Raw genomic sequence first — 15133 nt, 5'->3', positions numbered from 1 at the left:
GCTAGGCTGCAAATGGATTAAAGCAGTGTTGATCCTCATCTGTCAGAACAATTAACATGAGTAAAACACTTGCCCTACTTAAAGCAGATGGAGGGAGGGGAGCAGAGAAGGGCGTTCTGTGGCACTGCTGGTAAGATTAATGGTGCAGTATGGGCAGCAGAGAGCACTGGATTTATTTTCCGAACATTACATGGATTTACAGGGATGTCAGTTACTGCTGAAAGCACAGACTGTTCCTAAAGGGTCTCTGTAGGGTATTGAACGAGGCATGGAAGAAGTGTGGTGTGGGGGATGGTATGAGATGCATAGCGTTTTACCAGTAAAATATGACTTCTTGGCCGTTTTTCCTCCTCTTAGGTTTAAGCTCTGCTGAATTCAAGGCTTAACAGTAACCTGGCTTCTTAGAGGATGTATAAATATTGTTACAAGATTTTTTGATAAAGTAAACAGAATAGATAGCAACAGGCCTATAATCACTTGACCACAGCTCTGTGTTTGCAGGAAACTTCAGATCCCCTTTGCCTTCCATAAGGAGGCAGGAGGGGAGGGCAGGAGGAAAAGAAAACAGAACGTGTTAATTAAGAATGAGATATCTAGGAGGATTTTATTATTCTTTGACAGTGGAAGTGGAATGGGAAAATTGTTGAGGCTAACACAACAGTGATGGAAGACGGTAGAGTGAGAAATAATATTTACATGAGTGCTGAATCAAATTTTAATTATAGGAAGCCTACGGAGCGAGGAGTCTGGCTGTGGGCAGAAGTTTAGCTGTCACTGCAAGGGCCAGGCTTGGGGTGCGGAGGGACTACCGCCGAGTAACCACTTGTCGGGGGCAGAGTGGGGTGATGGTCTATTGTTCCATCAGAGGATGTTCCCCAACATGCCCCTCATACATCTTCTGCCCGGGGAGCCCTTCTCCCCTTGTTTGCTCTCTCTCTTCTTAGTTCCAGTTCCCCAGCTGTTGGAAAAAGGTCAGAATCCTCTGCTGCCCCTCGTGGCTTTTATCTCTTATGTCTAAATGTGACACCTAGAAAAGCTGCTGCCCTCTCGGAGGTATTGAGAGGGCCCACTCGCCACTTTCATGTCCTGTTTCTGAACAGGGACAGCTGAAGGGCAGAGTCTTAGTGAACTGTCTGAGAACGACGATGAGGGACTCCAGCATTGCTTTTCTCCCGGGTCTTCGGGAGTGTGTCCCGTGTGCACCTTGCCTGTCCGACCTCCGTCCGAGCAGCCTCTCGTCCTTCTCGGGGCGTCTCCATCGCCTCTCGCAGCCTCCTCTCTTGCTCTTTCCTCATTGTCTACTGGCCTGTGTTCTTATTCCCAAGCCCTATTGTCCATTCTTACACTGACCACTGTTTTGAGTGTTATTCATGTGGACAGTGTCTGAAGTATGTATTTTTCCCGGTTCTTTCACATAGTGAAATAATCTTCTAAGATAAAGTGGAAAATATTATTTTCTAATTTGAAAAAAAGAAATCGTATGTTTGTTACAGCATTATTTTAAATTAGTAAAGATTAGAAACCACCTAAATATGATTAAAGAAAGTGTGATATATCAACTCAATGGCATTTACTCAGCCATTAAAACTACAAATATGAAGACTGTCTACCCATTTGGGAAAACTTGTGCAAAATAACACTAAATTGGCAATATATGCATGCTTTGATCACAGATTTTTTTTTTAAGAAAAACACAAACAAGGATTTAAAAAATGGAAAAGGCCATGGAGAAATGTAATAGCTGTTAAAATTGTGATTCTGGGGATGGGGTGTGATTTCTTTACATAAAGTGGTTTTAATGGCAAAATATACTTTATGGTAACATTTGTAATCATGAGCAGAATTCTATCATTGATTTCAATGCTCTTTTTGCTTTCTGATCATGTAGCTGAGGACTTCGCATGACTGATGAGCCCTGGGTTTTCCAGCCTTGTGCACCTCAGAGCTTTGGTGGGATGGTTTCCTAACTGCTGCCGAAAGTCCACATTGTGTAATTGTGCAGATCACGCGATGACCTCTAATGCCTGGCTTAGCTTTGTCTGTAGTTCCCATTGCAGAGGAGCTGATCGATCTTTAATCTTTAACATACATTTTTCAGTGCCTGCTTTGTGCCTGGCACAATGCTTGATGTTGGAAATCGGTCAGACACAGTCCCAGTCCTCAAGTTCACAGACTCACTGGAGGTAGACCCAAGGAACAAGGCCGCCGAGATAGTGTGAGAGATGCTGGATGGCCGTGAGGAGGGTACATGGGAGAGGTGCCCACGTTCTGGTGTGGAACCTGCAGCTTCGGGGCCACGTGTGGCCTTCTGGATCCTTGAGTGTGGCCTTTTGACTGAATCCAAATTTTACAGAACAAATCCACACGGAGGAATTTGGACTCGACCTCAGGGAGAAGGGCAGCCGCTGAAGAGCTGTTGTTTGTGTATTTTTCTCTGTTAGCAAGAGAGGTGATAGCATCAGAATTGCACTTCAGAGCGTTGACTCTGGCTGTGGAGATCAGTTTAGCAAGAAGGCTGGAGGCAGGAAACTGGCTAAAACACTGTTGCCACCACTCAGGTGAGCGGTGGTCCCTGAGCTAGGATGGCGATGGTGGGCCTGGGAGGAGTAGACAGTTTCCAGGGACGTTTATGAGATAAGAGAAACAGAAATTGGTAAGAGTGAGGGCTGTGGAGGAAGAACTCAAAAAGGATACCCGAGTCTCTGGCTTAGGCAAACGGGCCCCGTAGAATGTGTCTCTTGGTCCTTATTTGTTCATTTAATTGACCTTGGTGACAGTGCAGCAAGGTGGCGTGCGGGGTGGGTTGGCTTGCAGGGGAAAGGTGAGCTGAGTTTGGGCTGTGTTGAGTGTGCCTCTGTGGGTGCAGGTAGGCAGCTGGTTATGCAGGCCTGGGACACAGGGACAGTTAGTCATAGCTGCTGGATTTTAAGATCAGTGTTTTACTCCTGTGTGTTGGGGAACATGCTAGAGCTTCAGTAGTAAATGTCTTTTCTGCTGAGAATTCTGCTGGTTACGGTAGTCTTTGGATTCCCATGTGTGGGCAACACATCTGCAAGAGGTAACTTTTCTCATCTGAGGGCTCACTTGCTGTCCTGGGCGGGGTGCGTGTCCTCTGGACCTCAGCCACTGGTGCTGGGCTGTTAACTCGGGCCACAGGAGCTAGCCTGATCGCAGCGTTTGGGTTTTATTGCTGTGGTCCCCCTTGTTCTCATGTGGTGTTTTAATATACAGCACAAGAAAAAACGGCACTTAGGAACTGTTTCCCAGTGAGAAATCCAGAGGCAAAGCCGCTCACCCATCATAACAAACACCTTGCTGGGAGATGGAGAAAGTAGAATATCTCTCGAATTTTCTAATGGATACTTAAACTTGCCTTTTTTTTTTTTTAATGGCAAAATCAGCGCCTTGAAAATTGGCACAGGATGTGACTATCCACACTTGAGAGAAAGTGATTTTTCCTGCTGGTTGAAGTAGGAGGTAGGAGATAGGGTGCAGAAAAGAAGGGAATATTTAAGACAGTGGTTTTCAAACTTCTTTTTTCCCTTTTTCTTTCTTTTTGGAATCTAGACCCATGCTGATCACAACACACTAAATTTATCTTAAGACCCATTCATGGATCATGACCCACAGGTTGAAAAACATTCATGAAAAGTACTCTAGGGATGCTTGGGGATGATTTTCTCTCTCCTTTAAAGTTGAATGTATTTTGGAGTATGTTGGAAAGAATAACATGTGGTTGATCTTTAATGAATCCCTTGGGGTACCCCACAGCATATTTGCAATCTCATAAAAATCTCATGCACCCTCCTAAATATGATCCTAAGCAAGTCGAGCAAGGCTTTCAAAGTCAAATACGCTGTGGCGCCTGTAGCATCCTATCTATTTATTTGTCCCTACTTCCCCTCCAGTTCGAGTGGCTAGTCGAACACTAACTATAGTGATCTAATTTGCATTTTCCTGTCAAATGTGCCACTCTGTGAATAGCTAAATTAACTTAGTCTTCCTGGGATATGCCCAAATGTTGAGAACTATTTAGGACCTTTCAGAACCATTTGGTCTATTAGCTCTGTCTTGAGATAAGCAGAATAAATAAGTCCCTGAAATCAAAGGAAAACTAATTGTAGTACCTCTTTCCAGCTTTGAGTCATCAAAGCTTGACTGTCTCAAGTATGTTCTTAATGGGGTTCATTATTTTGTTTGTTCTGCTTTTGATAATTCTGAGATAATTTTACATTTGCATTGTTAATGTCCATTTTTCAAAATTTGTTGACATGGCTGTTTATTTTCAAGAATAATAATTTGTTAGCCTTTACTTTCTAGGTACAAAAGCTATGCATGCCCACTATAACAAGTCATGGCATAAAAGTATGCCATGAAAAATCCAACTCAGTCTTTCCCCCATAAATTTTCACCTTCCTCTTTAACCAGTATTAACAACTTGGTGTTTATTCCTCAATAGCAATCTAAGCTCACATAAAAATACACAAATATTTACATATTTTGTAAACATTTTTAGAAAAATGAGATCATACTATGTACATCCTAATCTCAACATTTAAAAAAAAAAAAACCATAGCAACAAAAAACCCTTAAAGTATATTGTGGTTTCCTCTCTAGGTCTCCAGTGTCCTGTTCTTTTTCCCAGCCGCAAAGTGTGGATATACCAGTTTGTTCATTAACTCCCCTGTAGATGGGCATTAATGTATTTAATCGTTTAGCTTAGTTTTTGTCATTAGTACAGTGCTATAACAAACATCTTTGTACATATATCCTAAAACTAGTAAACAGTAAACCGTTAGACCAAAAGAGGTGCTCCTCAGGGGTCAGTGTAGGTGATCCGCGCCAGCAGTCTGGGCACAATTTGCCACGACTGCTTCCGGACTCCACCAGCAGGTTGATGTGTGTTGTAATAATTGAGTTCCTTCAGGAAAGAGCTGGGAAGAAGGCAGGTCAGGAACACTGATTCAGCCCATCTTTTTGACCTAGGATATTTTTCTGACTACCCACTCCTGCTCTGGACATTGCTCTCTAAATGTCCTAAATCTCTCTTAGCATTGGGTCTAGGACTTTTTTTTAAAGCAGTTTTCTGACCTTTTTACTTCACCATGGCAATGACATACCTCACTCAACACACGTTTCTGTAGTTCTCAAGTGTGAGTTCCTACTCTTGATTTTGGTTCATCTTAACCTACCCCCAGGGTTACCCTCCACTTTCTTTTGCCCTTTGTGTTGCTGTTGCAGTGATTTAGGAAGGCCTCTGTCTTTGGAGTCGGTTATGCCATTAGTCAGAGTTGGGCACAGTGGGCTGTAAATCCCTGCGTTTATACCTTTGCTCAGTTTACACACACCAAGTGCGTTCAGGGTTACGGTACTGTTTTAGGTATTTTGGGTTAGAGATACTAAATAAGATGGTTAAGACAAATGTTCTAGGTCCCTTTGACTTCATTCATTCAGAAACTAGTACACTGTACTAGCTGCTAGAAATAAAATACACTGAAGAGCAAAGGGGACACAGAGTTTGTTCCCGGGGATTTTATGTCTAGGTTAAAGAGAGCCTCTGCAAAGAAAAGTAGTATTGATAAATAGAGTGTCCATGTTACTAGATGGAATTCAGCCATATATGTGATTATACTGATTGGGGGAGAGGGGAAGTTTAGTGATGTCCTGGTCCAAAGCCTTTATGGGATTAAAAAAAAAAAAATCTTTGTAGTAACCTTTGCCACAGTTGCTTCTGTTCTTGGAGACTACCCATAATAACCTTATGTTTATCTGGAAGAATAAACAAATAACAAAACTATTATTTCTGAAAAATTAGGGAAGATTTTATACTATGCAATATTAAACATTATAATACTGTCATTTAAAATAATATAAAAAATTAGCTGTAATTATTCAGTAGTACTAGGACAAACATTAAAAGAAAAGAACAAAGTTAGATTTGCAATTTATGTATACCGTGGAATTCCAGGTGAATTAGACTTTGTAAAAAATGACCACATTAAAGAAAATCACACTGAAGAAAATGTAGGTAACAATCTAATCTGAGTGGAATGGAAAAAGAACTTTCTAAACAAGAAGCAGAGGGAAAAGGTTTATGGAGACAACATAAAAATGTGAAACATATAAATATAAAATGCTATATAAATTAAGAGATGAACAGCCCATTGGAAAAGAATGTTTTTAATATATAGTGAAAGGTTAATATCTGTAATACATATCAAACTCCAAGAAATCAACATCCTGTCTGAATCGGCAAAGAACATGAACAGGCAATTAAGAAACAAATCCACATGTCCAAGAAATTTATGAAAAAAGTTTAACCACAGATAATTAAGGAAATGAAAACTGAACGTCATTTTGAAATCAAATTGGCAAAAAAATTATTTCAACGATTATCTAAAATAGTTGGGAGTAAAGTGAAATAGATACAACTGGCAGAAGTGATAAGGCAATAGCTCTTGTGGGGGGCAGTTTCACAGTCAGAAGCTTGGGCTGGATAATTCTATTTCCAGGGATTTGTTTCAGGGCTCTTCACTGTAGCATTATACAACAAGGAAAATTGGTTACACTTCTAATAATTGGTTGTTGGCTGAATTATGGTACATCCAGCACATAGGTAATTGTGTTAAGATGGACAGATGGCCATGGGTGGGGTCTTCGTTCTCACTGCCTGGTTTGTTCTGGGTTATGTCAAAGTTTAAAAGAGGTAGGGAATGAGCAAAATCTCACATTTGCCACCCCGACACCCTTTTAATCAAATGAGGTTACTTAGAAGGGGAAGAGAAATGTATTGAAAAATAAAGATTTCCCAGCTATAAATCTACAGGAAATAACAACTTGGGGCTGGCCACATAGTGTGAAGGGAAAATGAATTAGTTCTGTATCCAAATGAATTGCTGAAGAAGCTAAATAGCTATTGTAACCTCTAAAACCTTGCCTAGGCTGTTAACCTTAAAGAGGTGAGTTCAATGCCTCATATGATTATTGTTTTGTGGTTGTTTTGGCAAAAACTTTGCAGTCAACTCTGAATTCTGTCTCAAGTGTTCAAGTGAGATTTGATCAATATTAACTCAGGTGCCTGGATTGTTTGAGCTGAATTATGTCCATTTGGTATGAACTGTCCATTGGTGTGTCTCTGGTCTCTTCTACCCCTAGAGTTGGAGAAAAGGGTCCCGCATCTTCTCATATAGAATCCTGCCCCCAAATAGTAATTCTTTTCTTTCCCAAGGCTGCCACAGTGCCTCAAGTCAGTCAGCCAACATTTGGATGACTTTCCATTTTACTTTTTCTAGGTCAAAACGTTGGACTGTGGTTGGTCAAGAACCATGAGAGATTGGTCATGGGCAAGGAAGGGAGAGAAGATCCTTCCTTACGTAAGGGTCCCTGCAATAGAGTCAATTGCTGATGAGTTCCAGGACTTCCTTGTGTGACAAGCAGACATCCCTGAAACTCTTTGTACCAAGAAACCTCACAGTTTCTGGGGAATTCCTTTCCCACAGTTGCTTCTGTTCTTGGGGGCTGCCTGGCCAACCACCTGTGAAATTATATGGCACATAGAGCCACCAATTACATTTTCTGGGTTAAAGAGGTTTCCACCTTCTGCTTGCCTATGCATTTTTGCTAATTGTCAAGCTGAAGCTTAATACATTTCAGGGCAGAGATGCAGCCTCGTCAGTACCAGAGTCATGAAACAGCTCTATTTTCTATGCTTCCTCCTTTAGTCTTTACGTTCAAGAGAATGGCTCCCTGTCTGATAGGAAATTACCTTGTGCCATGCTGTAATTATGCTGTGCAAAACTTGTCTTAGGAACTTCCTTGTGGATATGGACAGTTGTGATTAGAAGTTTTGTGCTGAGGGCAGATGTCTGAGTGAACTTCTAGGACATGGCCAAATTCCCTTGCAAAACAGATGGTTCAGAAGAGCATCTAGCATATTTGAAGCCAAAACTTTGGGGACACACAGACCCAGCACTTCACTGGAGTCCTAGTTCAAGATGCAGAAAACCCAGTATGGGAGCCAAACACCCCTCTTTACTTTAGGAGGCTCCTGTTAGCTCAAAGATACTGCTGGCCATCTGCAATATCTAGATCTGACTCTGAGATTTCCAGTCTTGTCCTTAGAAATCAGTATCCCTGAGGGTTTCTTTGTGGGAGCAAAACATACATCAGAGTTGCTCACTTATACTGCAACTACTGACCCTGTTCACAAAGAGGTTACTTGTCTTTAACATGACTTCTTGTCAGACTTTGTAAACAAAGGCAAACACCATAAAGTATGTTCGAGATGAATTTTAAGGACCCAAGTAAGGAGAATTACATATAAAAGTCAGTAAATACTGCCTTGAACTGTATTGTAGAACTTTTTTATAATGCTCATAAACGTACAACACTTATATAGACATTCCTTCTGCCCCCAGTACCCTTGGAAGAGGGTAAGGTAGATATTAGCTTCCACAGCACAGATAAGAACCCAGTGGTTGGGTGTGCATAGCAGAGGCTGGACCCTGAGGTACTTTGGTGACAGGCATAAAAATAAAAAGCAGCCAAGCTTCCTACTGCTCATGCAGTTCAGGTTTATCAGAAATTTTCAGAAATGTACCTGAAGAAGTGGGAAAATGGCATATTGCCCAATCATACAAGAAAAGGATGATTCTGCCATGGAGTAGAACTAAAGTCCATTGAAGAAAAGGAGAAAAAAAAATGAATAAAGGAACCAGTTATGTCCTATGGCTCCTTTTGTCCTTTTTTTAAAGAAGTAGGTGCTAAAAAGAAGAAAAAAATTCTTTTAAATTAAGACACTACATTAATTACTTCTTTCCATAAAGACCAGACCTGCCAATGATCTTGTATTTAAAAAAAAAAACAAAAAACCATTTGTGCATCTTATTAAGAATTCTAAGAATTTTGCATTGGAGTTTAGGTATGTGTGGCATATCCATCTAATTCTATCATAGTAGCTGTAGCTGAGGTATCACGTACTTGCCATCCCCAGAAGAAAGCACTTTATTTAACCAAAGTGAAGTTGAGCAATGCATAAAAGCTGGAGCAGAATAGAAACATTATCATTTATGCCGATCTCCCAAACAGTGCACTTTGCTGGCCGGTCTTTAAATGGCCTCTTGCTGCCTGAATAGCTACTATTAAAGAAATGAGGCATTTTGTTTTCTAGACAGCCCTCTGATTGTTCCCTACAAACACTCACATAGTAGTGCCTGGTTGCAGAGCTTTCTATTTTTCTCCCAGGTCTTCCCACAGCAGTTCAAAAGGTGACTGCTCACGGGGAAGAGGGCAAGTGGATGCATTTTAAGACCCTTGTGTGCCCCACCCCGCCGTGGCCAGAATGTGGCCCACGTAGAGTTTCTGAACTTGTATATTAACCCCCTTGGCTCTGCACCTGAGCAGCTGACCGGGTCTCAATGAGAGAATTCTTTTTCCAAGAACAGCCTCTGTTTCTCAGTCCACAACACGACTCCACCCAGCTATCCAGACACGAGGGCTCTGTGGCGTGCCCGGCCGTGCCAGCCCTGCCGGTCAGAGGGTGTGGGATGGCATTACAGGAGAGTACGCGGGATGAAGGCTTTGACACATCTGGGTGCAGGAATAGTCCTGCCAAGGGAAGTCTTTCAAAGGGCTGGTTTTTCTTTTTTTTTTTTTTAGCATGTAAAATTGAGTAAATGCTATCTTGAACGGTATCATTTAACTAACTAGACTGCTAATTCCTTAATTATTTTTCCCTTATTTTCCTTTCTCCTTCTATGTTTCTTGGCTTCCTTCAGAATTAATGACTACCTCCACGTATAGGGCATATCCATTCTATTTCCTCCTTCCCCCTACCCTTGGGATTCAATTCCTTCCTTCCCCCTTTCCCTCCTTCCATCTTGCCCATCAAACAGCAAGAACACTGTTTGATGGGCAAGATGGAAGTGCCCATCAAACAGCAAGAACACTGCAAACAAGAGTCTGCTCTTTCTCTCTCCTTGGGGCACAGGGCAGGGAGTCTGGGTTCCTCAGAGTTCCAGAATTTCTCCAAGGAAAGCATTCACGGTGCCTTAGGCCTAGGGACTGGGGCAGCAGGGGGAAGCACAGAGGGCTGACCTTAGAGTTCTGTTTGCTTAGCCATCTCTACACGGAGTATGTGCTTCTCTGGGATGCCTGCTGGAGAGCTGGTAGATGTTATGGGGGCTAAAGCCTGCCTAAGCTGTTGCTTGCCGCTGGTCTAGTCTGAATTCAGGGGTCTTTGCTTTACAGACTTGAGGGGTAAAGTGGAATTAGCCTTGTGGACCAGGTTGTTGCCCCTGTCTGGCTCTCCCCTCCCCCACTTCAGATCTATTGCCTCCTCCAACCCCTCCCAATTAGGAAGACTTAAATAAATAAACATATATATATATATATATGGACACAGAGGAAAAGCATGGATTCCTATGGCCTGTTCCCACTATCCAAACTTGGAGATTTAGAGTTCTGTAAACCACAAGGGTTTTGTGCCTATGGTACATTCTGGAATTTGAACTCACCATAGATAAGATCTGCTTTGCATTATTATCTTTCATAGCATAGATGTATCATTCTGTATACTCCAATAACATATTTCTATGGGGCATAGCTAATCTTTTTTTTAAACCCAAGTTTGTTTGTTTTTTTTTTTTTTTTAAAGTACATGAATATCTGCATCTTTGTTTATAATTGTAATGGGGGAAAGAAATGCAAGTAAATTTTTTTCAGAAGGTTTCAAGGAAAAGGATCATATAAAGTACTGGTCTAGATGGATATGAAGGTACTCTTAACGTCTGGAATTTATCTGGAAAAGGGCATATGTTCAGCAAAATTTTAATCCTCCACATGTAAGTTAAGAATTCCTTATGGCTCTCCCGTTGCCACATTATGGAAGCATGGACAGTGTGTACAAGCTCCACACAGGCTTGTTGGGGCATGCCCTTGCTTTAATACTGTACTAGGTATGTGAAATGACTAAAGAAAATTCAGTATAACTTTGTTGCTTTACCAGGATCCTCAAAGGCTTGTGTTTCTCTAGGAAATAATTTGACATGGTTGTACTTTCGCTTCATGAACATAAAACTATTGCCCAAAAGAATGTAATATCTGGAATGAGGTGGGTTCAGCTGTTAATTTTTAAAATCTTGAGACCACAGGCAGTTTTTGAATAATTTTGGTTTCTTTTAAGGTGGTTATTGAAAGGGGAAGGAGGTAGTTGTAGGTTAGGTTTCTCTGCCCAGAAAAAAAACTGTTTTAAAAATCTAAAGCGTTTACATCTGCTCAATTTCAAATTCAAGGTGGTGGATCTCTTTGCCTTTTTCACTCTAGCCTGTTGTTTTGGGGAGTGGGGGAGCTGTTCCTTTATGTATCAATCACTTTAAATAAATACCCAGTTCTATTTAAGTCATTTTCTGGGTAGCCCTCGGCCCTGCAGGTGTGTAAATTCCATAGCTCTCGGGCCAAAGCACATCAGGGAATAAAGTGCGCAAGTTCCATGCTCCTGTAAATGTTGCTCTGCTAGGAGTCTCAATTGCCAGGATTTAACAAAAAAGAAAGAAATTAAAAAAAAAAAAAAACGCTGGCTTTGAGGTGCCTGTGCTTCCCTTGGAAAACAGTGCTTTTCTTTGCCACATAAAAAAGAAATGGCCTCTGTAATTGCTCTGTGTGTTGACTCACCTTTTTTGCCCCAGCGCATCTGTTGGTGTAAAATGAGAGAATCATCAGACTGGAATGAATTTCGAGAGGCTGCAGACTAAACTCCCGGGCAGGACTGCACCCACATTATCTCAGAGAGATGAGACTCACCCCTGTCTGGAAAGGTTTTCCGGGAGAGTAGTTCCATCGCCATTGCTGTGCCTTCTAAGACGTAACAAGCTTCCCGGTCAGGAAGACATTTAGAGCAAGCCCGAATCCCTCATGCTGAAATGCAAACCCATTATCTCTTGCTGTGTACTCTGGTGAGTCCCCTCGGCGTAAGAGTTCATCATATGCTTGTCAGCTAGCGCTCATTTGCCATCATCCTCCTCTCCTCCGAGTTAAATAAGCCCGTTCCAGATTTGTGATCTTTTTCTGGGAGCCCAGAACTAAGCTTGATATGTTTAATAAATGATGCCCTGAATTGAGATTGATGGGAAGACTCTCGCAGAGTCTTTACGTCTTATGACCATTTATCCATCTCAGAGCGATGTTCGTATTTAAACTATGTTATCACCGACGCTGTTCCATGATTAGCATGTCAGCATTTTGACCTCACAGAGTAACTGGTTTGGGGCCCCAAGGAGACTCCATGTGAATATCAGGCTAAAGTTTGCTCAGCACTTTCCCCTGGACTTAGTCCTGTGCCTGACGATTGACAGTGTAAACTTCTTCAGCGATGAGGCTTAGCTGTAATAGTTTGGGTAAACTTTGGTTTTTGTATGGTGGAAATGGCAGTATTTCTAGTCACTGCCAGACTTTTCCTTTGATATTTTTATCTAGGTTGGAAGTGTTTCATTCTTAAACAGCCTGGGATTCTTCAATAGTTTTTTGCTTACTGCCTTTCTACTTTCAGGAAAATAAATAAGGCAGCTTGAGGGAGTCTTTCTGTTTGCATTCTATGCTGTGTATACAAGGAGGTGGGAGGGGTGGTAGACATGGCAAGAAAACCAAGGATTAGATGTCACCCTTTCTGCTGTGGCATGTTTGAACTAATGATTAGGCCGGGCTTCTTGAGCTTGGGAAAATATGCAGCCCTCTTCCCCCCTTTATAAGCACAAAAGAAACTTAGTTTGCAAATGAACCTGTGTGATGGGAAGAAAGCACTGCCATTCCCAAAGATGTGTGATGAAAGAAGCCTCCCTTCCAGGAGGCCCTGTGCTGTTGGTGATTGCCCAAAAGTCCCCACCTCCTTGAGCAACCAAACTGTCTCTCTCTGTTACCGTCATCGAGTTGGGTCTGGAACCAAGTGTGGCTTTGTTGGGTGGTTACAGGCTGGAGGGGACCCCATCCCCCCCACTGGAGGCTCCTACCATTTAGAGAAAGTCAGGAACAGCCAATAGATACATGTGCCCAAAGGAGCATTTCTTTAATTGGCCCACCAGTGCAGGCCCCCTCTTTATTCTTTCTGCTTCTCTTTCAGGGGTGTCACAGAGTCCCGTAACAGCTGAAGGGTGAAGATGAGCACATTGTCCTTAGCTGTCACCTCTGCAAGCTGAGTTTCACCACTGCCCCTGCTGCACTTTATGAATTTCCCAATTAGCTGTGAAATGAAGGGGGCAGGAAAAAGACAGTAAATACATTTGTAGGAAAGTAAAACTGGCAAAGCAATATGTGATAAAATGTTTGTGTTCCTTGTAGGCAGGGGGAAAAACAGGGAGGCTTTGTGTATTAAAATAATGCTGAGCTGTTACATACCTGCCCAAATTACTATTATGTTGTAGTTTCTAGAGACAAAGTGGGAGGATAGGCTGCTTGTGTGGGGGAGGCAGCTCCTTACTGGAAAGGAGCTGGAATGCCATCAAGCTAGATTCAAACCACAGGCTTTTCTTCTGGTCTGTGGCTCACTTGCCTTGTGCTGTAGCTTTTATCTGCAGTTCTGTGATTTGGCAAGGGATTGCAAATCCTCGCAGGACCTGGCCAGGCTAGCCATGGCAGATGGGGCGGGGTCAGGGGCGTGCACAGCGTTGGTGGGTGCATGGCTTACTTGCAGGATCTGGGTCCTTTGGGTAGAGCAGCCTTTGCTTGGCCACAGCGTTCAGGCTGCCTTGACCTACACAGTAGCTTCTTCCCTCCTGCACCAGGCACTGTCAGAGCCAACTACAGGGTATCTCACTGGAGCTCCTTTCTGGTACCAGTGGCCTTTCCAGTTTGAGCAGCACTGCTATAAACCATCTGGTGCGGGGCACCGTCCAAGTCTGCAGTCCTGACTCTTCAGACTCTCTCCCTTGGCCCACACCAGATATTTGATCTCAAAATGTGTGACCCATGGTAAATGTGATAGGTCAGCTTGGAGGTTTTGTGGTTTCAAGTGCTAGAAAACTGTGCCTCAGTTTCCTACTCTGTGAAATGAGGTCACCATGACGCCTCTCTTATTGGGTTACTGTGAGAATTCCACGAAAACCCTGTAAAGCGACTGGCTGGCACACAGGAAACGTGCTGGGCAGAATTCATCTGGAGTGCTGTGCTTGGTCACGGGTACCACTTACCAAAGGAACATTGACATCCTGGGGGATGAAGGATTGTCCTGGAGATTTGATGACTTAGATTCACAGTATTGATACCGTGAATTCTTTGGAGAGTGTGAAGTATAGAAGAGAGTTGGTTTTGTCCTGCTTGTGGAGCTAGACAATGGAGTTACAAAGAGGTGATTTCAGAGGCTCCGTGTAAGGTAAAATTTGCAAATGATTGTCGCTGGCCAACAGTGAGCAGGCGTGGCTGTCTGAGGAGTTGCTGGGCTTTGGGCTTTTTGTCACATAGACATAGTGACCACTATGCCGACAGGCTACACTGTAGGCAAGATTCTGGCTCTGGCTGGACTGTTGGATAAGAGGACAGCTAATGATCTTTCCAACTCCCAGATCCTGAAAATCCTTGTTTTATCTCCCTGAATACGCTGGGAAATACATATTCTACTCATTGGTGTTCTCCATAATACTTTGTAAATGGGACCAAGAAAACCCTTGAATAACTGTATAATACTAATATATGTTCATTATAGAAGAAAATTATAATAAACATCAGGAAAAAGATCTATAATCACACTACACAGAGATAACCTGGGGATGCTGTTAACATTTTGTTACATGCTTTTCCAGAGTTCTTTCTAGTTAAATATTTTAGCCAAATATAGTACTATATTAGACATATTGTTTCATATAAGCTATTATAAACATAGAAAAATGGCAGAAATTTGCAGGTGATAGGATCTCTAGGTGAGGGGTAAGGATAATGTAAGTTCTTTTATCTATATTTTCTGAATTTAGCCATTCAACAAATACTCTCTTGAATTTCTACCATGTGCCAGGCACAGTTCGTCCTGTTTGTGAGCTATTTCCCCAGCTTCTTGATATCTTGGAACTCATACTGTTATGGGGGCAGCAAGTCAGCAAAACAACCATTATGATATGATGTCAGGGCACGGCCAGTGTTAGGAAAAATAAAG

At 42.3% G+C, this 15133-nt stretch overlaps 1 protein-coding gene across 3 annotated transcripts in view; it reads left to right on the top strand.

Annotated features, from left to right (window-relative positions):
- The window catches only part of MCC (MCC regulator of WNT signaling pathway), a 253060-nt gene that overhangs the window by 118941 nt on the left and 118986 nt on the right, over nt 1-15133 (top strand). Inside the window, exon 1 of one of the 3 annotated variants that reach the window (XM_069492731.1) lies at nt 11672-11951. The exons of the other annotated variants lie outside the window; for them this stretch is intronic. Coding sequence (XP_069348832.1) covers nt 11919-11951 — 33 coding nt within the window. The 5' untranslated portion in view covers nt 11672-11918. Of the gene's footprint in view, nt 1-11671; nt 11952-15133 lie in introns of those variants that run through there. 3 annotated transcript variants of the gene reach the window in all.

The sequence above is a fragment of the Eulemur rufifrons genome, chromosome 17, assembly GCF_041146395.1.
Source record: "Eulemur rufifrons isolate Redbay chromosome 17, OSU_ERuf_1, whole genome shotgun sequence".
NCBI lineage: Eukaryota > Metazoa > Chordata > Mammalia > Primates > Lemuridae > Eulemur > Eulemur rufifrons.
Note: the sequence above shows the minus strand (reverse complement) of the source record. Positions and strands in the feature narration are given on the sequence as shown.